Consider the following 27,680-nt stretch of genomic DNA (forward strand, 5'->3'; position numbering starts at 1 on the left):
CTTCTAATTTAAATTTCTTCAAGTTTGCCTCAAGACTCCTCCTATTATCACTTACCAAGAAGACTTCAACATCCGCATCGTAATGAAATTTATTCGGAAACATAAGAAGAAAAACAATAACGAAAAAATTCACGACGCAATTGATTTCAAAATATACTAAAAACTATTCTGTCTACTTTAGTTTCATCTTGCCCAGAGCATGAGAATCTATCTGAGAGGGACATGAGCCCGTGGCCAATAGGTTAGTATTCATTACTAAAAAATACTCTTGGAAACCAGGTAAAAAATTTGCTAAATTGTAAAGCCCGTGGATAGAATAGGTATCTGATGTTAGGTTCATAAGTGGCAATTACTTGGCCAAACAAAATTATTGGTTGGGAACAGAAAACGGACAAGCAAAATAAAATTGAGCAAAAATAGCAAAAAAAAACGGAACAAAATATAAAAAATCTCAATATGGTTAAAAAGAAATAATACCAATTTTCCTATATTTTTTTCGAGTAATCGTTCCTATATCGTAGAGGCGAAACATGCTTGGCCGAATATGATAAAAAAATAAAGAAATTATATTTTGAATTACCGTCTTTTCAAGGTGGTGATTGCAACACAGTCGGCCAAGCATGAACGAGCTATGATTGATAATAGGTCCTTAAATCTTCAGTGATGAGGAACATGACGGTAATAGTAATGACAAAAACATTTTTTTCATATTTACTTAAATAAAGTATACACACGGGAATGCAATAATGTAGATGGACGCAATAAATAAAGCTCACCAAAATTTATCCACGACTATCTCTCTCCTAGTCAAATGTGATCAAGTATGAAACGTCACTATTTCATATTATTTATTATTCATACATGCTCGAAGATAACCCGGTGACAAAATTTAATTTACGGAAATGTAAAAAAAGGGGAAAATGAGAGAAGAAAATTCAAAAGTTACATAAGAAATTGTAATTTGCCAAATACAAGATAAGATATAATGATCGGGTTCGCGCTTTTTCCATTGCTAAATATTGAGAGAGTAAAATTTTGCAATGAGTATCACCTTGTACTATTAAATAGGGTAAGGGTACTTTTTAAGGTATTTTTTCAGTGGATTAGGTAAAGGTAGTTCATCCACAATATGATCATTTACCCAAAGTTTTTGCGATGTATTGAGTGTCTGTCGACATAGTCTTTGCAGGCTTGGAAATGTGTGTGGCTTTGAAACAGCCTTTGATAACAAGACTGGAATTTCATGGCGAAGTCCGTTTCGGCTCTCCCAATAACATATGAATTGCTCTTGACGTCTATGTTCAGAACACAATGTTGAAACAGCGTCATCTTGCGGAGAAGGATTCGAATTGTTTGATTTTTTCAAAGCAGCACATCGTTCACATTGGCTGTTTCTTTTCATAAATTTTCTCGTACTTCGTCGTTCAATTTCTAAACGTTTAGCGTAGAAAAGTACCATGCCGACGACGCACGTGAAAACGGGGGCAATTTTTTTGACGTAGGGGGGATGATCACCGGACCTAGTAGAGTTCGAATTATCAGTTCGGTTCGAATTTGTACGGCTTTCGTAGTCAAATCGAAATTCTCCTTCGTTGTATATAGTTCGTATGCTTGTTGGTCCTTGGCCCGTCTTGACGCTCAGACTAAATAAATGTCTGAAAAAAGAAGAAATATATTAAAAAATTGAATAAAAATGAGGCTTATAAAAAAATTCAAATTGTTTGTACTTTTTCCGAAAATGCAATTTTGCAATTTTTGTAAGAAAAAATGTCATAAATAATAATTTTACTCAAAATCTATGCTTCTATTATATTCAAAAGTAAATCGAATTGCGAATTCGATTTTTAGAATACAAAAATATTTGGATATGATCATTATTAACATCTGTACGCTGACAAAATCGGAGATAATTGTAATTTTCCCTACTCCACAGTACCATATAAGCATGCCAAAGGCGCTCTCTACTGTATCACGTGGCAATTTCCTAGTTACATAACTTCGTTACATAAGATCTGTCAGTGACGTTTTCAAAACATTTAGTGGCAAGCCAATGATTTGCCTCGGGGTGAAAGTAATGATTATGACTTCAAAATGTTATTAAATCCTCAAAAGTTATCGATGTTTTTTATTATTTTTTATCAAATTAAAAAAATTAAAAAAAAACTTTCGTTGAAAATTTAGATGTCAAATATCGTAAAGTAAAATTTAAGCACATTCCATATTTTGATTATTGCAAATTAGAATTCTTTTCAAGATTTAAGGTAAAAATTATTTATCTGACAATTCGTATCAATTTTTTCTCTTAAATCTATCAAATTGGTGTTAATTCTTCTAATAATTTTTTAGCTTTGTCACAGAAAGATAGCCATTGGCGATGACTCGTAGGATAAGAAGGTTCTTTATTCCGATATATGAAAGATAATCGGTCTCGCTATTCGACACCAAAATTCTGGGAAACTGTGTTATATAAAGTTTGCCAATATGAATAATAACCCTCTTGTTTCTGACAGTTACGTAATCAAATTTTGACGATTTTTCCTATGAAGTGGATTACGGGTTAAAAATTTTATGTCGAATATTTTAATAAAAATTTTTTTAAATGCTTTAAAATTTGACACACGTCACATTGTTTTTTTGTGTAAAGCGTCGTATTGTTCCGTGAATCTATTTTCTCTAAAAATCACACTAATAGAATAGATAAATTTTTTTTTATAAATAGGTTGTTTTTATTGACGGAACAGTAGGGTTTGAAATACTGACAATGCACAATTATTATTTCTTTCATTTATCCTCCGAAGACCACATCGGGAAATGCTACATAAAGCATAAGCGGCTAGCGATGAAGATTCTTTTTTTTTTAAATAAGGCACCAAATTTTTATTCGATTCAATTATCCGACCAAAAACGTTACATAAGAACAAAAAGTTATCGTACGAAAAAATATTATATAAGCGTTACATAACTCGAATTTCAAGAAATTATTTAAACAAATATCCACACGACATTGGCAGGTAGATTAAAAGCGATTAATGGGAAACTTGAGAAAATCACTCAACAACATTTAAAAACAAAAATTTTTTACTTGTTTTTACATATTTCTTAATAGTTTATTTTTTCTGAAACACATTTTTTAAGTCGAATTCAACGAAAAAGATAAAAGCGCGATCGCAATATTTCACATAGTCATTTCATATTTGTACGTGTGTATAAACGTAACCATTTTGTGGGGAATAGGATTCTGCTCGGCTAAAAATATCTCCGTTGGGAATTGGCGATAGCGCTTCATTGGATAGTCCAGAATTTGCATTTTTTCTTCGATTGACTTGATGGAGTCACCTGGAGCACCAATTGAGTTTTCGAAGAAAAGAACACGGACAAACAACTATTGGAAAATCTATTTAAAACCCATCAAAAAGGATTACAAACATGGAGAAAAGAAAGCAGAAAAAAAATTCCCGTTTCGGTTTGATCAATAATAATTACCCATTGTCTAATATGATAACGTAAAAATATGACGTTTTATCATCTTCCAATACACAATTTTACGTAATTTAGTAAAATACGAAATATTTACTGCGAAAGTACTAGTAATTTTTACTGGAAAATTTTGAATAACTGACAGAAAAAACTGCAAAAAATAGAGTTCAAATAAATGGAAAATAAGAAAATGTAAAAGTAGAAAAAATGTTCAAATCGCGCAATATAAATTTATAGTCTATTCACACATTACAACATTGGATATTTGTTTTGAATAACGTTTTCCAAGAATTCTTCATTACCAATTTTGAAATTGACCTTGGAGTTCTAGGAAAATTTTTAATTGCCGTATTTTGAAACGTATATTTGAAAAGCTCTCGTATATCGCATTTGTAAACCGATAATTTTCCACGAATTCGGTATTAAATCGTAAATAATTGAATGAAAGACATTCGCCGAAACTCTTAAAATAAGCATATATTCACCGCATACATTTGTGGTTATTATGTCGAAAATTATAAATGAATAAAATTAAAGTATTTTGTAATGAAAACTTTGTCAAATAGACGTCAATTTTCAAGTAATAAAACTCAGAGATTTTAATATTAATTTTCTGCCATTTTTATTTCAATGTGTATTGGGAAAATATATCTCCTACAAAATAAAAGTAGAATGACTTGCTTTTGATCATTTCGTTTGCCTGAAAATATTTCGTTACCATGGCAACCACCAATTTTCAGATTATCTGTAACGAATTGAAATTATCTGGTGTCAAAATAACGAGAATAATTTGACACCATCAATTCTAAGAACGGTGGATGGAAAATCAGAATCTGATCTTGAGAACGGTTTCCGGAATTCAAATAATCTTTCCGCGTTAAAAAAAAAAGGGAAAAGGCAGTCGAGTGATGCTGCAATTTTTATTGCGAATTAAGATCCAGTGTCAGAATCCCGAAAAATAAAATCGAAATTAGACTGGATCCTACGTAAAAACAGTGTTCCCATTTACAAAAAATACTTATTAGGACAGTAAGGGTTTTTGTCTTCACAAGTTTGGTTGTATGACCCACATTGATCCCATCTAACAAACCACTGTTACTGAAAGATCACTGAAAATAGGCTAAATTGATGAAAAGTACTGTCGAATTTGAATTTTGTTAAAAACTTGACATTGCTTACTTTATATATTATAGAAACAATATTTCCGATGCATGTAAATACGCGTATTAGGCTTGAAGTCTGGGTGATTGACTGGTGATATGGTCGCAAATCATAATTGCTATTTGAATGGCCCCTCCATTGGACTGCCTAGTTCACCAATGCAAAGGATATTTATTTGATTTAACAATCGGGTAAGCCAGCACAATATATAAACCACAGTTATTTGAGTACAGTTCTACCATTAACAAAGTAGCCGCAAACTTCTTGGAATAAAAACAGTATGTAATACATCATTATATCCTACATATGGCATCATAGGGTGCTATTTCCGAGAACGCTGTTGCGAAATACTTGTGTCACGGGTTCATTTAAAATCAATAAAGAATTTGGAACTTGTGTTACGTTAATGCTTGTGAGTTTTTGCGATCCTTACGGGTGCCGATTTCGAGAAATCGAGCGATGAAAAACCGCAAACGGCACATTTATAATAACCGCCAAAATCGTTGATTGCGTATACGTGTCAACTAGGCACCAGACTGCGAAGCTCCCGCCTTAATGTATTCCCGGAAAGGGACACAGGCGCGAACACCCGAGCGCGGGGCAATACAACTGGTACGTTTCGTGGAACACGTACTGCCTCTTTCGTAAGGTTGATGAATATGATAAACTGACGAAGACGCGCGCGTTTAATTTTCGCATTTGAAATAATGTTTACAAAGTATCACAATATACGGCTGTTTCAAGTACTATCGTTACCCCTTAGAAACTAACATCTTCTGTTATAGATTCTTGCCACAGAAAATATTAGTGAGAACGTTGTTTAAACTTGTTTTGATGAATAAACAAAAATGTTGCTTAGCAACGCATAAAGTGCCCTTTGTTTCGTTTCGTGTCCCGTGTCTGACAAGAAGGGAGTGGAGACTACAATCGACTGTTCAGTTGTAGATTCTTGCTCGAAAAAAATGGCGGGAAAAGATCGAAAGAGTGGCAAATATAGTTCGTTGATGTTCCCGGGCCTTCATGCTAGATCCCTACTTGGTACCGCCATCTTATAAGGCAATTTATGGACAGTTATGAAACATGTAACAATGAATATCTGATAAGCCGTTTAACGTTGATTTACCAACAGCCGCTATGCAACAACGCCCATTTTATATGAAATCCGACACACAAAAATGTGCCTGTGTTTGTTTGTATTATTGCATATCAAAATTTATAATCGCGATACATAACCAAAACAAAAGTTCATATTTTCCACACTTGAATCAGCCTAAACGTCACGTTTCGCCAAGAGATAATCATACCCACGCGTTCAATTTATATACGGATCATCTTTGATCATACTTCACTAGTGCCTGAATTGAAACCGCGCGAATGAGATATTAATAGAATTGAAAGCTCGATCGAGAATTTAACAACGCACAAATTTGTTTATAAATCAAATGTTGCCACATTAATATAACCATGTAGTTCCAAGAAGATTAGTGCACACGGGTGGTTTACGTTATAACTGATTAAGGGAAAATGAATGTGGCCAACCTGGTAACGCTGTTTTTTGAAACACTATTACATGTTTAGGTGATGCATATTTGATTGTGTAAGTGCCTGAAAAACTATTTAACTTACTGAAAAATTCAGAGTTAACACTATTACTATCAAAAACGTTGTGATATGTTTTACTGCTAAAAATTAAAGGATACGAATTCAGCGAATAAAGATGTAGACTAACATAACCACTTTATTCGTTTTATTTTACTTATCAATTTGTTATATTGTTAAATTAAATTATTCTTGCTATACCCATACTTGCATTTGTATTTAACAATTTGGGTTTACGTTTCTACGATATATTAGCTTCATGGAATTGTGAAAAGGGTCATGTGAGGACCAAGTGGTCTGACTTGTGGTAGACTACATATAACAAAAACAGTAAAGGAACAAAGTCATAACATTATTTAAAGGATTTTTAAACATAAGCTATGAGAAATATACGCAGAAAGTTCACGACCGACAAATCCAAGAAATGGTCTTTGTTTAGACGGCACTGACTCACGAGGAAAAAAACATCAACTGTCCCGACGGTATCTGTCACTCGACACCATGTCAAGCTAAGTTTTCCAAGAAACCGAGTAAAAACATCTAAGCCGGCGAAAATCGAAATTCACTTGAATTGGTCGGTGTTCCAAGAGTACTAATTTACTCGAAAGCTATGGCTTATCGCTTTGTGGCTTGAAAGAATTATTTCGACGAATGGGTCTTTATTTTTATTCAGAAACATGCTGAAATCCAGATAATGTCACGTTCTTTCAAGCCATTTCAACATCCGCTCTCGGATATTGCCTATCGAAATTTTGTATCCATTTTCCCAGAAAAATAGTTTATATATATAGGTAAGTCCGATTATGGCCCGTGCTTAATAATAAGAAATTGCTGACTGATTTTTTCCCGCCTTCTACGAAAATTCATTTTGTATTGAAATTAAGCCACAAGCTAATAATTATGAAAAGCTTATTAAAGTGTTTTAGTTGGAAATCTATTGAAAAGCACTGTGATGTCACGTTTTGTGGTTTTTCTGAAGATTTCCAATTCCGTGAAGAAAATACAGTTGACTCCCTGTTCGATCACGTGATTATTGGTGTTGACCGGTTAATTAGAATATCGCTTTATTTAAATATTATGAGATTATTACCACGAATTGTTTGACCAAATTGCAACGTGCCGTCACCGTTTTAGAAAGGATTCTGTTATTTTTTCGTCAAATTCGTCAAAGAGAAAAACATATGGTCGAGTTTTCTACAAAATATATATCCGAAACAATCAATCATACAATAAATGCTATTACTCAATCGAAGTTATTTTCAACAAAAAATTGACGTCACACCGGCTCCAACGCCACTATTGTTAATCCCCAACTCAAATAATTCTCCTTTATATTTATTTCTGCTATCGATTCTTATTATCTTTTTCTGCTGTATTTTTATGTACTAAAAGTTTCATCGTACGCTTGTCGATTTTCGCCAGAAAATGGGCGCAAGAAACATAGAGTTTCTTCAATTTTTTCGCGCTAATTCATTCATTTTATACCTTACGGAATAATCAGAATGTGCCAGGGTTTATTTGAATGTTTCTTGAATATGATGGAATTTGAATCTCGTCTATATGCAGTATGCAGATTTAATATTAGTTTTCGTAAAATTGAACCGCGGGCCTCATTTTTTGTGAAAAATAACCTGGAACACCCTATAATTAGAAAGCCTAAGTGAAGTCAATTAAAACACGAAAATGTCAGAATATCTCAAAACATTAGGCATATATTTTATCTAACGATAATATTCTGCGTTCTCCGACGATCGTTAACATGTCCATTATGTCGTAACAATCACATAATAAACATGCTTTTCAGTTATGAATGTCACCATAGGCTAGTGCGCTATATTTTAATAGAAGTCAAGATTAAATCTTTGTTATTAAAATGCCAGTACCGGGTCGAGCGAACCCGCTTCACATTTTGGTCAAAAATAATATAATGATAAGTGGTGGCTTATAGTATAGAGTTAGACTTGTTTTCTTAAAAATCTGGTTCACGGCAGTTACATTTCTAGCCCAAAGGGAAATTTTATTGACGCTTGTGTTAGTGTAAGGTAACGTGAAACTCAATTATATTATCGTGTTTTTCGAGCATCGCACGTCATGGGGTATTTTTTTTAAATCCAATGTAATTGCATAGTATGTTCAGAGAAATAAATAAAATTTGAATGATATGAAGGTGAAATTTAAAAATGGTGAACTTACTTTGGATCGCTACTGTCTCGTAACAAAAAGCTTCCTGGCTCCAAGTCTCGAAGTACACGCTGCGCTTCTTGTGTTGTCATTTTGCCCCAATACCAGGGACATTCTTCAACTCTTTCCAAAACTTTGGCGAGCCTACATAGGTCGGTTACCTGGCCGGGATCCTCTTGAGTTACATTACTATGTGAGGCAGTCCTTGAAAGTGTGGAAGAACTATGCGAGGAGGTTGCGGAACGCCTCTGACCTCGATTACTTTTTTGATACTCAACTAACTTAGCATAAGAAGCCATTGATAGTTGAAAATGTGGGGGCTTTGATGATGTAGAAGTACCATCGTGATGGGAATGGTGCTTATGATGTGAGCTCGGTTTGCGAGAAATATGACTCACAGACATGTCCTTCATATTAGCATTACTGGCTCCTTGCTGCAGTTGTTGGGATCGTTGTTGGTGTTGAAGAATGAAATTATTTCTACTTTCTCGATCTTCCGGTCGTATTGCTTGGTTTTTAGTACGACATGACAAGTTTTCCTGCGATGTTTGATGCTGCATGTTGCCATTCAGGTTTGGCGTCATCGCACATAGACTACTTTGGTTTTGAGAGCTCACTCTATCGTGTATATGCATTTGGGGTGCTGGGAAATGATAAAACAAGCGGTTAAATTAAATTCTACGATCACTTTGTATAGCTGACAAAACTACAGTACTCTATCAATAGAAGACGGAATAGATATATGGTCCTTGATATACGTATTACCTCATTTATATACTACTTATTGGGCAGCTTAATACACTGAATTTGAAATGTAAAGTACCAGAGGGGAAAACTCAACAAAACCAAATCCTTCGAAAATGTAAAATTGACAAAGTAAATATAACTTTGCTGACGTAAAGCGATATAAAATGAAAGAGGACAAATATTAACAATAGAAACACACCTGAGGTAATACCGAAATAAAACCAAAACGGAAGTGTTAGAGGAAAGAGAAACAACCCTAAAAATTCAGTCCCATTGAGAAAATAAAAAATCTTATCAATTTGAAGTGGAGTAAACCTCTTATCAGTATGATTGACTATATTTGATCTGTCGTCAACAATCAGGGGAGAACTAATGCCTAAATCCACACAGTTAAACGCAGTTGTGAATCACTCTGGTCGGAAACCTGAACTGAGTACATAAGTGCGGTTCCTGTTACGTGCATATAATATCAACCACTAGAATATATTCAGCGATATTAAACACACAAATCAAATGTATAAAAAAGTATGCCATAAATTTAAAAGTTGAAGCAGCGGGGAAAACAGTCTAACATCTACATCTTTTGTCTGTATTTGCTGATTTCCTTCAAGTATATTTCTTATGAAACTAAACCCCAAGGTTGCCAATACATTCGTATTTATAACCAGAAAATTCAATTTCCCCACAGACTATATTACTTGACACTCGCTCACAATTAAGCAATATACAGACAGCCATACAGGGGGGCATCAATATTTAAAACATTTACTTCTAATTTGTTACAACACTGACTCATGGTTGTTGATAAATTCTAACTAATCTGTACCCGAACGCTGTATTTTTAACTTACAATCGCCGTGTTGTCATAGATATATACACCAGAATGAATATATGCAAACTTAAATCTTAAAAAATATTGAACAAACTTTAGAAAAGGTTGAATGAGACGGTTCCCTATTTTTTTTTATAAGACTTAAAGAATAATAAGCGCACGCAATATACACACTCTTTCCAAAATGGTCTTAAATGCTTTGACCAACTTAAAAACCAGTCGAGTTGTAGGCTATCTATTCATGCTGCGCTCTCCACCCTGACGGTGTTTCTCTACGATTGAGCTATCTTGGGAAGTACGACGCATGTTATTACCATTCATAACGAGAGAAGTTCGTAGCCCTACACATCGACGTCGGTTCTGAGAACTCGTCTAATTATTAACGCCAATATCGACCACAAGCGGCTTTTGTTCGCTATTATCTACGTACCGTACATAAAGCATCATATGACAGTTTCTTCCTTTCATTAATTAATGAACTAGTTCCACGGAATGTCGAGTGGCATGACGCCTGATTTTTTATATGGCATATTCTGACGCCGCGGAATTGTGTCAATAAGTAAATTAGTTTCTGTTAAAGACTTTGCGTAGTGTAATTACAGTGAAAATATAAGTTCAATGTAGATATTTGTAATATTTAGTCGGACGTAAACCACTAATTTAAAATCATTGGTAAAGTAATAAGGAAAGCCCAATTTTTAATTTAAAAGCAAATAGACATAAAACCTGTTTTTACAAAAAAAAACACTCATACTAAAGTACTAGTCTGTTTAAGAACTGAAATTTATTTTGAGAAGTATTATATCAAATAAACAGTGGTAAATCAAAAACACAAATAAAGTTCAAATCAAGATTTTCGTAAATATTTCTGGTCTTTTTCTTCTTAATTTGTGGTAATATAACACCACAAAAATTCGATTTGAGTATTTCCAACCCCGCATTCACCGCAGACTGCAGTATTGGTTCGGTAAAATATGCAAATTTTCTGTCAAACTACGATTTTTCAGAGAACGCGTAAATTTTTGGATTACCAAAAATATCACGCCGCGTCAAAATAGTACGAAATCGTAGTTGTTATTAACGTTAATGTTACTCACGCTAACCACAGTGCGCGTATCTCGAAACCTATCTAGGATGTTGTTAGAAAAATCGTAAAACTCATTAAAGATTTACCAGTACTAAACCCTTGTATTAAAATTACAATTTACATTTTTTTAAATCCAAGTTGAAAAACAGTTTTAAATTACGTGAAAATTTTCTAGAAGGCAAACCGTAAGCCAGGTTCACCAGATGCTATCTCATATCATCCGTGCAAAAAGATCGTTAAGGAATTCATCTTCGATCAACTACGGAATAGATATACATCGCGATTGGGAATAGTAAATATCCATAGTTTAAGCTTGATATGAAACCAAATAATTATTGTTAACATTAAAAATTCAAAAGCAATAAAAACAGTTGGAAAGCGATAGTACCAAATCCACAGTATCTCCAATTTAACTGAATATGATTGATTGTATTGCGAAGGTTTCTACTTACTGGGACAATTTTGCACAATCCAGTTTCGACCGGTTACCGATCGCAAGGTTTTCAAAGCCCAAATCGCAGAATTTCAAACCGCTAGCGAGCGGATAATGTTATTTCTGTTACCCGACTTTTTCGCTCTTGCAATTAGATTAATTATAATTTCTTTTTATTTTGCGATCAGCGTGAACAGCGCGAAACGGTACCAAACATGTTCAAATGTTTTGCTATTACTCCCCACTAAACTTAAAATCATCTTGAGCGACTAAATTATAACGGCAGAACTATTCTAATGAAATTGTGACAACTAATTCCGTTCAGAGTCCAATACATGCAAAACCGAATTCGGCAGTATAGTCTATATATCATCGTCTGGGAGTTAGAATTGAATGAAATCGTGACAGTGTTGCAGTTACATCACGACAGAAAATTGTAATTTCCGCATCGGTAGTTGGAAATGTCTGCCGCGCATTTTTAAAGTGGCATCATTTCCATGCGTTGCTATATTGTATATATTACTAAACATAAGCAGAATATCACTAAATTTAAAAGCAGTCGCGTTATGCTTCTTTCTAACTACAGTCGAAAACCATTTACAATAATTAATAATGATGGCTTTATACACTACACTCGTCGAAATTGCAACTCTCAGTCTGACACTGGTAATGCCGTATGCCTAGATCATCGATCGAACCCCCTCCATATTCGAAGTAGTTTGTGCAAATGGCACCAACTGGTCGTTGTGGACCATTTTAAATCACACATGTAGCCTGCCATTAATATTTTTTATGATTACTGAAATACAGACAAGTCGCCAGGGTTTTCAAGGCTAGAACTAACCACAAATCGACAATACCATTACCGACGCCCTCTCTGCATCTGACTTTCAAGCTTTAAAGTACGTGGATTATAACACGAAAACGCGTTAGTTACATCGCTCTCTCGCAGTCGTTCCAAGAACATGTTTGCTCAACAACGTTTATTGTTAGCGCGAGCGCGAGCAGTGTTTATTGATTCCAGTTTCAGAGCTCATTTCGAGTTCCCGCCGTGTCGTATTTCAGCCGCATCAATTTTTGTAAAAACCTGAGTTACAGCGAGCGATTGATTCGTTATCCGCGCTTGGTCAGCGTGATCTTTCTTCCCGTGAGGCCGCGAAACTATGCCGGTAGCATATAAATACACTTTTCACGCTGAAGGTATTTGGTCTGCGACGCAAATTCGACAGCATTTCATAGCTGACAATGAATGAATTACGAAGAGTAACGTTATGATTATTGTACATGTAAACAGAATAAGATTTAATTTTTGTTCATTCCCAAAATACAAAATCACTGAAATTGGCATCATACGGCGAGATATCACAATTTGACGTTCTTAGAAATACTAACATGGCGCTCAAACTTTCATATGACGTTGAGTAACGTAACGTTCATCTTAGTGTCAAAGCTTTGGAATTTTTTGCCCAGCATCCGTAAGACGTATTCCGTACGTATGCTTAATACTTTTTTACGTCACATTTAATGTTTACTAAGTCAATATATTTTATTACGCAATACGGCTCTTTATTTGATCATTAATACCTTACCGAAGGCTACAGAATAGATTATTGCATCCTCTTCTAATACGGAAACAAATTTAACCTAATATTTCAACTGTAATCCATTAGCAGATAATTTTTGTTTGTCGATGAAATTGTATTCAATATTTGGCATTGGAATTCGAGGTACTAAAACTCATGGGCGATAAAATATTTGCACTGGTATTGAAAATCAAACGGTTCTCCTTCCCCCTGTGACCACGTGACTTATGGCGCATTTTGACAGAACATTCTTGTTTTTAAAAACCACAATGGCGTAATACACACGCATATTTATTATTGGGATTTCGATAAGTTTGCAAAAATCACAATAATAACGACTGAACAGCTCTCGTTCAACGATTTGGGAAGCTCTCGGTAAACTGAAATCATTGAAGCATGGATAATTTTGTTTTCAACTTCCTTGTGACGTAAGAATGTATTGGTTATGAAGAAGGAGAACTGATTTTCGAGACGCTGATGTTTCGGGTTTACCTAAGTCCTAGGCCGTCATAAAAATTGGAGTTGGGCCGTTTTACACTCCGATACTATCCTTATTACGGCAATTCCTCAGTACAAACTTAAATTTGTACTCTTGGGAATGACGAATTAATCATCATGTTGTATTCGTCTTCCAATGCGTTAACTGACAAAATCGCATGGACATATTCCACGGAGCTATCAGTTCTACGATACAGCTTTTTATTGTAGAATAAACAAATTTGGATGTTTCGTTGAATTGTCTCTTGATGTCGTCAGTTTACGACTAGACTGTGTACACAGGTGAAAATAATCGCCAGCCGTAAAAGCAATACTCGTGTAGACCATTCATAAAAAGCGATAGTCATTCATTTACTCATGGCCATATTTAAATTGTGTTTGCTATTGGTTGAATCCACTGTTTAACAATTGGTAATATTTATCCAATTATTCGTGGGAATTGACGAAAGGAATCTGTATTTTTTATCATAAAATAAATTACGTCCGTTTCAGAATGGCAAATAACTAAATGTTCGTTTGAATTTTAATCAATCAAACAAAAATTCTTATGCTTTTATGTTTCACGAAACCAACTTTAAGAAGAGAATTTCTCTTCCAAAGGAAATAATATTTGCTTCGTTTCTCGAAGTATGTCACGCGTTTCTATGATTCACTACCAATTCCAACTTACCGTCACTTCCAAAAACACTGTTTTAATTATTCCTCAATCCATAGGCACAATTCTATCACAATCTCAAGAAATTATGATGAAATTTAACAAATTCTGAGTTATTCACTGGAAGCCTTAGATTATGAAATATCAGATTCATTACTATGTATGCTCATATCGTACAGGTAAATATATCATCAAAACCAAAGCTCGCTGTTGAAACACGTTGTCTTGTCAATATTTTCTCCTCTGCTAAAAACTTTCCTTGACCTTATCATCCAAATTTTTAGCAGTACAACTCCAAACTCACAAGAAAAATATAAAACAAAATTTCTGTTCTAAAGTGACAAAGTACCATATAGAACTTTCCAATTTTTTTATATATCAATTGCTGAGCTTAGCATTTGTGCGCTTTCTTGGAACAACTCTTAAATTCCTTACTTCAGCGACCAATCCTACTACTAATATAAATGTCGCATCTAGGACAAATTCTTTTGACTTGAGTTTCATCTAATCTAAGATCAGTATAAATCTGAGCCGCAAGCGAAATAGAGAAAAAAAAGTTATAAAAGACTGAATTGTTACATAAACACCGTCAATTATCCAAGGATCAAGTATGATAAATACCATTTATGTAACCTATAACATTCGCGTGACAAGACAGCGATATTTTTAATATGTACAAGTCAACCGATGTTTATATTGACGCCCGTTTCGGATTATCGTTATCAGCTTTAAGAAATTTGAAAAACGGTTTTTAAAAATTTGAGGAAAAAAACATCATTATCTTTATATCATAAGTCAGATATAAATGATATTACTTTAAACATTTTTCTTAGTTTTGACCCATATTTTGTTATGATCGGGGTGAAATACCTAAAATATTTTCGAAATACTGAAGAGATTAATATATTTTACTATTTATTTTTATATGTGTTTATTTATACTATTGAATATAATACTAAAATCGTGATGCCTCTTATATAAATCATATTTATAATATCCAATGCGATATACACAATGACACGATTTTACTGGGATTATTTTTACTTTTATATAACACGCTTTTCCTTATTTATTATTCGGTTTTTGTTATTATATTTAATCCATAGTAACTTAAAAGCGAGACAATAACACAGGTGTAACGTCATCAAATCGAATAACTAGTGACGACGAAACGATTTTTATCAGTGACCTAGTGATTTGTTACTAATAATGACGTAACAAAAGCGAAACTACAAAGTATAAATAGTTGAAAGAAGGAAACGCCAAAAACATATATAGTTTTTCATCGGCCGTAGATATGTCGCCCTAGCATGAAAAAATACATACTCAATCTATGGCCGATAATACATAAGAGATGTTTTTTTATTGTTATAGAAATTAGGTGCTTTTTATTGATGGCACACGCGTAATACTACAAGAAAGCATTAAGAGTAGTCCAATTAAAATATTCATATTAAATCCCTTATTTATTGTTGGCGACATCGTGTTGGAACATGATAAAGATTACGAGGGATTTTCGATCTTTTAATAATTGTATCTTATTAAATTGCCACTTCAAGGCGTAAGCAATCCGATTTAGTTGTCCAGGAAAGTACGAACGCTCTTGGGGCTTTTTAATGCTATTGTAAAAAATAAACGTAAAGTTTACTCATCGACTCATTTCATAAACGATCGCGTATATGGCTACTTATTTTCCCCGCCATTGTTACTTATTTTTGAAACTAACAAACGACCAGGTTACTTTGAAAAGTAACTAGATAACACGATAATTTTAACAGATTGTACTTTGTAAGATTTAAAATGTTTATCCGTCATTTTCGTTTTTGTACGTAAACAGGAGAAACTTGAGGTACGAAACAGGATTTCCAAAATCTATTTATAAATATGGAGAAGTCAGACCACGTTGTTGAAACCGTCAATATCAAGTGAAATTCCCTCTTTCGGTTTTGGAAATAACAAAACCTGAAAAATGAATTTTGTTTAATCTCCTAATTAATCATGAAACTTTTACTGACTCATAAATAAGATAGGTCATCGGATAAGTCTTATTATAAAAAAAACTTTTAGAGGTGACATTTTTCGAAATGACAATTTACGATACAGCGACAAAATTCCTGGATTCTAAAAAATACCGACAAAACAAGTCTGAACTGAAATTTTATTGGAATTTCAATTAATCCCATTACTCGAGTTAACCTTCTACTATAATTTACTCTTTGAACTACAAGACAATCAACACAAATGAAAGACTCGCGTTAGAAAACGTTTCCCGCGGTTTTCGTAGAACGATTTTCTCGTCATTAACTGAACCTTCTAAAAAGATAATTCCCTTGATACATGACATTGGTGGTCTGTTTTGTGGCAATTTTAAATTAGAATACTAAACATTTAGTATATAACCTATAAATATACTACACAAAAATACACCTATATAACTAGAATTTTCATGTCATTTCAAACAGCGTGAAACTATCATCAAAGGAAATACAAGCCTTAGCAATGGCAAGTCACTCAATCAGGATATACCAGTGTTTCAGTTTTCAGAATTATTATTAATTAGTTATTAGGTATGATTATTAATAATAAATTTCCAGACATTTTTTGTTGTATCGTACGTGGCCGACGTTTCCATGTTTGTTGACCTTTAGAGAAGGGAAACCACGTGACCTTATAACAACGTTAAGGTCAAGCATAACACGCCTGAGGATATTCTTTAAAGATAATACAGGATACGCCTGTCGAATTAATTTTCATGCTAAAGTAATATTGTCATGTTGTTAATTTTTTTTTTTTCAACCCAAATACACAATGATGAATGTGTTATATCCAGAAAGTACAAAATTGCACTCCTACTGAAAAATTACCTCTGGAAAAAATACTATTTAATTCTCGAATTGGTGTGGAAAAAGGAGCATTTTATTGCTTTTGTATATAACAAACCAAGCTACAATTTATGTCATAATACATGTCCTTAATCTGGCGTTTTATAATGTACATGTACTAAAACTAGAGTTGTGAGAAACGCTGACATTGGTTTTAAATTTCACATGAAGCAAACTGATAAGAGCATGCGAAAACACTATAGAATGATTTGTACTGTTTAAATTCATTTTAGCAATTAACGCTTAATAAGTAATTGGATGAATTTAGTAATAAGGCGTAATCAAAATTGAGAAAAAGACCGAAGAAAATCCGAGCCGATCAATAGCAATAGGCACTGTTTCAGCGTGAGAGTGGTTTATAAAGTATCACTTTACAATATGCGCGAATTCGAACTACCCCAAATCAATAAAATTTGCATATTAATATTTACATCCGTTTATTTGAAGAGGCAGCTTCACTGAGTATGGTAAGTTCGAACTCATTGCCAATTGTCGACGAGGAACGCTTCCTCGACAAGGCTATAGCAAACATACTGATTCTCAGTACAATATTTTGTGGTATGGGTGCCATAATAATTTATATCTGCCAATCTATTTTAACAATTATTTACTTTCTCACGATAATATACATGGCGGTATCAAGTATGTACATACTCTCTCGTTCGTGGACTGTTTTGTATGCGATTAGCAGTTTCAAGGCCGTTTGAAGTGTTTCGTCTTTCTCATTGTCGTGATGGGGTGTGGCACAGGCGGGATATTTAAATTGATTTCAATTAGTTCTGCCTATAGACAAAGGACGTGTTACGAAATTCAGAATGTTGAAGAGTCGACTCGAATTGGACTCCAGTCACAACTTATTTAATACTCGAAATGAAATGACACGAACTCGTATCAACAAACCGCCATTACGACTTCTTGATTCATTGGTAAGGTAAATATGAGTGTTTGAACTGAATTACATTAGTAGAAATTCGTGGAGTTACTAGTACCAACATATTTAATATACGTGGTATTATGACGCCACTGTGACCCCCTCCGAGATCGACAAATAATATGACCAATAGGGTTTTATTGTTCGCGCTCATTGTCCTGTCCACCCGACCAATGACATTAAACGGCCCGACTAAATAAATATTAACGAAAAATTTGTTTTGCAAACGAGAGAAATATAAAATCGCAAAAACGAGAGAGTTATCGGTTAAACTTCTAAAATAGATGTAAAATTACTGGCATTTACAGATGGTATTCTGTAGCCAAAGCAAATGAATAAAACATAGCTTACCATGATTCTTGATTCAATTTTTTTTTTCAAATATATTTAGAATTTCTAACATTGGCAAATTTCGACGAGTACACAGAAAATCTAAATCGGAATACGGAATAGGTTCGACCTGGGATAGCAAAATTAGCTTCCGAACGCGCGCAATTCTCACAACCCGAGAACCGCAAATTAACGAAATTACAACTAATATTTAGAGCATCCGCAAGATGGTATGGGAGAGCTGAAAAAATCATTCGAAAACACTCACACCGTTCGCCCAAAGTGACTTTGCGTTCGCCATGCTGTTTCCACAGCATTACTACATGAATGACTCATTAATTTGATTTTGAGCAATCTGTTCGCAGATAAATTGCGTTCTTCAAATGAGGGGAATGTATAATTACTTATCGATCTTAAGATCGGTAAGTATGTTGATAGGTATTTGTCTGTTTGTTCGTCTGTCTGTCTGTTATATGCACGCGATATCTCACGAAAGCGAGGTTGAATCTGCTCCAAATTTTGCATGTGCATTCACCATAGCTTGGACCAGAAGCCTATTTTGGATAAATTATGTCGTATAATTAGCGAGTTATTAATTAATTAGTGATGGGACACACGGTGTCACTATGGAGTAAGAGCGCTGTTTTGAGGGATTCCCTAACTTTCGATCGATAAGTCTTCGGTCTCCGACCGATATTCTCGTTTTTGCTTCGTTGAATACTGCTGACTGACCTGGGTAATCTTTGATCAAACCTTGAACCGCGAGTCTAGTCGATTCACGGGCCAAACGAGCTGAGTCGAGTTAATCAGTGAGTTGAATCTTACTGGCGGTTAGTGTTTCAAGTGTTTGATAAAAGACAACTCAAGTTGAGTCAATACCTCAAGCTTCTAGACGTAACGAAATTCTGAATTTCCAAGAACTTTCAGGCCTAAACTGGATATTTACCTTTTCAAATCAGGTAATAATCTAATCCAAGGAAAGTAAGATTTGACTATTAGACCCTATATTTTTAATTCATACCGATAAATATTAGTCGAATTTCAAAAGACAACGTTGCAATTTGATAAAATCGATTATGATATATCACTTTTATTGTCAATTGCATAGTTCCTATACAAATATCCAACGGATAGCAAAGAAATAAAAAAACTGAAATACGCTATCGATATTTACCATTAAAAAATTATAAAGGATTCACTGGAACCCTCATGACTGTGAATATGATGAAATGCACCAAACTGCTTGGTTTATTAATTATCGGACTTCACACATTCTAACTTCACATATTCTATTTTTTACTATGTACAGTTTTATTCAGCTAATTTTACGGGGTCACACCTTCACCTTCCCTATATCATATTTAATTAAGGACAGGTCGCTCACCCAAACCACGCAGAGGTTACCCACACTAGGCGGGATGAGGCGTTATCACTCACTTATGTATATTGCGTTACTTCTTCATTACACTTATATTGATGCTTATCAAATTTTGTCACGATCTATCGAATTTCGCAATTTGAATTCAACTGTTGACATATTACGCGGCGAGCGTACATTTGAACCAACGTACATTTGAACCCATGTGTATATCCGCGGGTTCAATCTATATGCGGGTGCTAAAACCCATGGGTTAGGGTTAGTATGGGTTCAAATATCCGTAAAACAAAAAAAAATCCCATAGGTGCAATAGTATGTAGGTGCAATTGTCGTGGGTTCAAATGTAATGGAACCTATTACGCAATTGTTCCAATGAATCAATTTCGCTGGTATGGTTTCTATAAATTTGCTACTTCGACAATGTAATTAAATTTGGCCATAAGAATTTGCCGGTCTCAATTGATGTGTTAAAGCTACATTCGTCCGAATTTTTCCATATTAAATATCATGGTGTTAACGATTGAATGATTTTCCGAGAAATCGACCTGTTATCGATCACTATCTTAAACCAGGCCGACATTTTGTATTGTATAGGGTTAATATAAAAAAGAATCGACCATTTTGATTTAGAATTCTTTAATACAGAAGTACAAATATAGCGAGCAGTTGCTCTATAAGTATATATATATATAACTATATGGAATCTATTATTATCAATGAAATCCACTAGGTCCTATACATTTGTTTATATGTAGCGACTTTTATTTCCTATTTATTGTTCTGATGTCTATTAGTATACCCATTCGAAACGTAGACTAGACTATGTTATTTGCTGTTTACCAGTTGTGCATGCATTAGTATTACTATTGGGTAAAATTATATTTCCATATTCAATTTTTTAATACTTCCTGTGGATATCAATACCACAGAGAAACTGTTATAATCTTATCAAGATAAGATAACTTCAAAAATATGATAAAAACAATGAGAAATGCAAAAATTTGTATTTTACTATTAATAGAATCAGATTATGCCCGTCGTGAAATTTGGTTGGTGTGGTAAAACTAGACATGACATATCTGCCTAACCAAAGCTTTTAAGTATGATCTTGGTTCCCAAGATAAAATTTTAAGATATAAACAAGAAAACTTTCTGTTTGGGCAGCGCGTTGCGTGCAAGGTTAGATCAGTCGACGTTAATCTAAACTCGAAAAAAGTGACAAGGGGGCCCATATGACTATAATTCAATAATGACGTCATAATGTACTTTCGAAAATTTGTTTATTACTTGTGATGTCATAATAATATATAAATCCCATTATGTCGTTTAAATTTTAAACAAGGAAATTTATATCTAGGCAAGATTAGACCAGTCGACGATAATCCAAACTTGAATAAATGACAAGGGAGTCAAAGGGCTATATTAGTAGTTAGTTTTATAGTAGATTTCCTCCAGTGTGCTAATACAAAATATGACATCGTACTATGACGTCTAAAATTGTACTTATTTGACCCTCCCCTTCAACGAAAGCTTGGGAACGTTAGTGACCACACCACACACTCTCTTCTGTTGATCAAATTGAATGAAATATTCTTACCTTGGATCTCAGAAGAATCCTGTGATGATATTCGTGAAATATGGAGTCTGGACGAAGAAGACACCGATGACGTGATTGGTTCTTGAGGAAATTGGATGTGAACTGCAGACCCGATTACAGTAAAATGAAGAATACTGCCGTCGTATTGGGTGACTGTAAAATCGATTTCAGAAGCTCTTGTGTTACCATGAGAAATAGGGGTCGCATCGTCATTAATATATGGGTGACCTGGGGTTGCTGAATTACATCGAGAAGAGCAGGATCTGTTTGTTAAACCACTGTTTTCGGATTGAGGTGTTAGGACCCAACCCCAATTATAGTCTTTGGAGGAGTCTTGAGTGGAAACACAATCAGGACATGTACTACAAGAAGTTTCTGGTACCGAGGGATTATCCAATAGTCGACCTGAGAAACTAATTTTTTGACTCTCGGGGTTGAATAATTCTCTGAGTCGCGATTGCGAGATTGTATTCACATCTCCCCCGTCATCACCCGTGTGCATTGCACTCTGGTTTCTACTGCTTAGTGATTGCTTGCGCCTGTGCAAGTCGGGCTGTGAGGTCTGTAAGAAGCGGGAACTTGTGGCGGAATCGTTGTCTGTTTCAGTTTGATTCTGGTTTCGACATGATGGACGACTTTTTCTTTTCACAAAATCCTTTTGATAAACTTTTATGGACTCTTGCGCTGAACCCCGACGCTGGGGAAATATTTTTTCCACCTTTTCGTATTCCGGTTTCAATAAACGTTCGTAAGTATGATTGTTATCGGCGTCATTGGAAGAATTTACGGATACTGCGGTGGTAGGAGTCGAACTTCTACGGGAACTAGTAATTGAACTTTGTGCACCACTAACAGTACATTCACGAAACATCGATGCAGTATCATGAGTAAGTATGGTATGGGAATTTTTAATTTGTTGGGAACATTGTTTTGATATTTCATTGTGGCTGATAGGCATGGTATTTGGAGTAATCGCAATTTCGTGTACTATTTTATCAGTTATTTCAAGCTCTTTTTCGCAATTTGGTGGCAGAATTTTGTCGACAATTTCTTCCGTATTGATTTTAACTGATTTCTGATCAGCTCCCATTACGCTTTCTTGTTCATTATTTCCAGTAAAGTATTGGTTCGGTGGCGCTGAACATTGCCTGAGATGTTTCGGAGAAGACAGCTGTAAATAAAAAGCATATTTTAGTACCACGCGCAAAAATTTCTCAACATTTTAAATCAACTCGTCACACAAGCTAGACGTTTTGCTTGCTTGATCCCATGCTACATAAATCACCACATATGAATCTAATAACAATAATAAACAGCATGTTTGACTCCGATTCGATGTTGGCAAATCAAGTTAGGGCCTTCGAGATATTGCAACCACCACATTCGTTGTGTAGAATGTGCCTGCCGGATAACCGTATAATTACATACGCTTAGACCGGTGGTTCTTAATCGTTCATGATCCACGGCTTTCAAAAACTCTCATAAGCTGTGGCCCCTGTTGTTCTTTCTAAAAATACCTATTTTTTAACGCGATTATTATTATAACCGTCGTTTATTTTATGCGCCACGTTTAATAATATGAAGTCAATAAGGAAGGCAAATACATAAATGCATCATAATCAAAGAGTTAAACAAATTACGACCAATTTGTCCTATCGGGTGAAGGCCTTTGCTCATGACCCCCAGTGAACCGAGACGTGCAACCCTAAGAGAGCAAAATGCCCAATCTGAGAAATCATAGCTTAAACAGGTGCTTTATACACGATTCTTTCATACATGAACTTCCAGTTTGGAAAACTTAGAATTTATCTTTAAGATTCGAATATAGCCTGACCAATCCGTTTCGGTAAGGTTTTCGTTCACCAGGGCTTGAAACCAAGTATTCAACCCGCTCTGTAAATGTAGATGCACTAACGGATAACTATCGCTCTAAACTACCTGTGAAAAACGGTATGTTCAGTCACCAAAACGAGAGATTTTAATCCTAATTTACTTTCCTTACCATGCAAGAATCAAATCAAAAATCTCACAAGCCGACACAACAGTATTACCTCTAGTTTCAAATAGCTGAACTCCATATTTCTGTCCGTAGTTATATTGCCATCGTTATCAGTCTCGTACACACTATCTGCGCCTTTCCCTCCAGACAACAACTTCATTGATGCAAATTACCGGCATAATTCACATTCGTTCATTATACCGTTTACTCAATTTTATCCTAAACCCAAAACCCAGCTTTGTGACACATATTTGTGACGTCGCATATAACGTCATAAACCGAAGAGAAATTTATCATCGCGCCAAGGCCGAAAAAATATAATTTTACCCATTATGACGTGTCAGAAGCAAACACACAACATAACGTATGTGGTTTCGCTTGATATATGTATAAATATCAATTTTTAGATCAGGTTTATATACGTTCCACGCGTGGTGAAAGCGTAGTCGACAGGCGGCGGCTGTTCTAATATTTAACCAGTCATATGATTCCTGTAATTTCGATTGAGACGCCGATGTATATTTTATCAGAACTGGGTCTGCGATAAGGGTAAACGAATGATAAAACATTTCCGGGAAATTTTATACGAAAAACGTAACACTAGATTAATTTATGAAGAAAATCTGTCATTTACTGAAAATGGTTGAATTTGAAAACAGTTTTAGTGTTGATGGTTTAGTGTTGATGGCTATCAATATGCGTACTTTTTATTTGAATTATAGTCAGAGAATCATAGCATTGCCACAGTCTGTCATAACCATTTATGTCGTTCGCTCAAAGTGTTTTCAGCATAAACATTTATTTGTGCATAGAATTTTTTACCATTACGTATATGGCGGTCGCGTGTAAGAATGTGTTAGACTTCAATACTTGAAAAAATAAGTTGATGGGTAAAATAATTTGTAAATATTTTTAAACCCTAACGCCTAAAATCCTATTTGATATAGAGGTGTGCAGTTTGGTCATTTTTAGTAATTTATTGACTCATAAATTCCAGTTCGTTTTCTGTTATTTTATAGCAGTGCATTGCTCGATATTTGAGTTGGATTTACGAGAATAGTATGTACTATTTGCTCAACCTTGCTGTTTTACTAACTTTACCTTGGTGGTTAATATTACTCGTCCTCGTCTCAACTTCGCTATAATTGTTAACAAAAAAGTTATTTGATCATGGATGTTAGAAATCAAATGTATTTATTTGTTTAATATTTTAAGTTGTGCTCTAATATCTTCGCTCTGAAGCATGCTGGCAGTAGGGAAATGCATATGTGTATGTGTACGATGATACATACTGATTAAAATGCGAACCCGATATTAAAATGCAAATTATTGTTTGTTACGTCATAAAATAAAATCGAAATGCATCAGAATACCCGCCTAATAAATCAAATTGTGATTTTCTCACTTCGTTGAACCCAATTTTTAACAGCAAATATAAACGATTTAGATTGTATTGATTCAGATTTGAAATCTATAATTTTTTATTTGATTCTAATACAATATTGACACAGAATCATACAATATTTAGCTCGGGACATGGTGTACTTTACTTTAAATTTCACGTTTCGACATTTTTGCATCATGAAGAATCGTTGGACTTTTAGAACAATCTTAAACCCGATTAAAACTAATCTTTAAACAACGACTGCAATATTTTAATAAAATAATTATTTCACACTCATTTTGTTATTTTATTTATATAACATGAACATAATGGTATTTGTTATTTGACAAAATTTGCTTCCATGAATTACAGTTTATTCTATCCAATATGTTTACCGGTGTAATGAAAAAAAAAATTGCGGGTTCGTTCTCGTTTTATATTCTCTCAATTTATCTTACTAGTCCGTAATTCGCGTCATTTTCTCATTACCCACGCGTTTGAAGAAACGCGCCATTTGTTATGGGACCTTCATAGATTGCGTAGAATATCCAATAATTACGCACGCAAAAGACGCACAGCGTCAATTTTTACTAAAATTCAAATGTGAATCATACAAAAATATGAAAAATGCGATGTTTTGTCCCCAAAATTATTGCCAAATTATTATTATATCACCTATATTGTTAATATCAAATTCAAAAATTAAACTTCAAACACTCATTATTTTATTCCTATTATTACTAGAAATTTTTTCAAGTCTTATTTTGGTTAATTTACATTGGTCAAATAAAACATTGTTATAGAATAATAGACAATAAATGATCACAACAAGTGAGCAATAACAACACAGAATTGCTTTTTAATACATCCCAGCAGCAAGGAGACTGAAAATAAATTATAAAACGGTAAACCACTGGATTCTGGTTTTATGGACTAATTAGGTGAAGAAGTATATTAGAGATAGGCGCAACCACATGAGTGTCAGTTGAATTAATCCGAATATAGCGTCAGAAAACCAGTTTCCGCAAAACATCAAATTAAACCCTTTCATTCTTACGTTATCAATATTTGCATTAATCTTGGCCCAGAACTTTGGATAGAAAAATGTCTCTACCAAAAAGTTCGGGGAAGCTGAAGCCGAAAACGCGAAGTAATGCAATGTAGTACCAAGTCAAGGTATTAGCTATAGTGAGATACCAAATACTGCACTGCACTGACTAGAAACCGTTATTGAGCGCGCTTATGATTATGTTTTACATGATGATCGTCGTCTCGCAACAAATTACAGAAAACTTATAAACAAAACATTGTATCCAATGTACGGTACTTGCGAATTATCGGAAGCCAAGTACAAGATACCATTTGTCAAAACTACTTTTTTGTTCATGTTTCACTCTTGTTACTAGCATTAATCTCCACGGTAAATATTGATTAACTTTTTCCCGTAACTTTTGAATACATACATGTACAACTTATTTGTTTAATATGGGGTATCTTATAACCTACATAGCGGGGATGGCGAACCTTTTTTATACTGAATGAGTCAAACATATTTTTATCATGAAGAAAAAGAATGCGGGCCATATATTATAATGTTTTGGCATATATTTATCAAGTTCATAAATATAACGTTACCAGAAGGTAACGTTGATGTCCTTTAAGCTCAGTTTGTAAATAGAAGCCAAGTTTCGAAATACAGTAATAGATATTCTCAAAAACCTCCTGTGGATCCCTTCCGGTTCATTAACCTCCGCAAAGACCCACTGCCCTAAACAAGAGTCGTTGACTGCTGCTAATCATGAACTTACCTGAAGCTTATCTATTTTTTAATGTTAAGGTAAACATCAGTTATCAGAAATATTGACTGAAAATTGAACTCTTTGCGATATGGAGATTTATTGATGAAAAGAGTCAAGCGTAGTATGAACAATAGATATAATACAGAATGATACTAATTATAGCAGTAAATTGTTATTTGCTCTATAACTAACGGACCAAACAATATCAAGTTGGAAGTACCGGTAGTCGCCAGAAGGCTGTTACCTTTATTTTTATACATATATTTTTTAATTTTACTGTTGGCCCTAAGAAGGTATGATATTTGACCCAAAATTTCGCTGTTTTATTGTAATCTATGAGAACATTGCTTTTATTCTGTGACAAATTCTACCATAGCTGTCCTTCATTTCGTTTTGCGAACTCGTTGCAAGTCCTTACCAGTTACCAGTATTGATTACCGATAACATGCGACATGTTAGTAGGGGTTATACGAGACTAACTCTCAACCCTTCCTCAGAGCCTTGGTGCTAGTCCTAGTGGATCAGTATGCCTATAATGCAAGGGTACTGTAGCAGGAATAAACATGACCATATTATGCAATTTGAGAGTCCTGCTGCGCACTGATACAAATGTATTTCTGTAACGTTACAGAAATACATGTGTGTTAAGTGTTAGTGTGCTGGAGGAATTTCGGATTGAAATGTATTAGGCTCGTTGGCGTAGTCATTTGACTTTCGTGCCCATTGCTCTCGTATTCTATTTGAGTTCATAAAGGGAAACAAACCTTTTTATCTAGGGACGACGTGGTTGAGGATGATCGTCTTCGTCTGCTTATGCAAAGTAAATTTCGCAGTCTCTCACTCTTTCCCATAATCCAATCAATTTGGCGGGCAGCTCTTGTGCGCTACCTTGTGATTCATTTAGTAGGTATCGCTATTGAAGGGAATTTCTGTTGCTTTGTGACTGATATTCGAAGAGATATATAATGTTATAATATTGCATTAATATCTGAAAGAAACATATACAACAAAAATAGTAAAATGCTGCTTCAATCAACTCCATTTATCTAACCACACGCCAAGCCAAAACACGTTAAGCAAACGAAATATTTACTTAACAGGGCTGTGAGGTAGGGAAAATTTGCAAT

At 34.5% G+C, this 27,680-nt stretch overlaps 1 protein-coding gene across 1 annotated transcript; it reads right to left on the minus strand.

Annotated features, from left to right (window-relative positions):
• Window positions 1-71: 71 nt before the first annotated feature.
• On the minus strand, window positions 72-27,540 carry LOC120332833 (uncharacterized). The gene is made up of 4 exons (XM_039400152.2): window positions 27,318-27,540; window positions 21,372-22,542; window positions 8,431-9,061; window positions 72-1,655 (listed from the first exon to the last, which is right to left on the minus strand). The coding sequence occupies exons 1-4, from the start codon at window positions 27,402-27,404 to the stop codon at window positions 1,061-1,063; spliced, it is 2,484 nt and encodes an 827-aa protein (XP_039256086.2). The 5' UTR covers window positions 27,405-27,540; the 3' UTR covers window positions 72-1,060.
• Between the last annotated feature and the right edge of the window lie 140 nt (window positions 27,541-27,680).

This window comes from Styela clava, chromosome 13 (genome assembly GCF_964204865.1).
Source record: "Styela clava chromosome 13, kaStyClav1.hap1.2, whole genome shotgun sequence".
NCBI lineage: Eukaryota > Metazoa > Chordata > Ascidiacea > Stolidobranchia > Styelidae > Styela > Styela clava.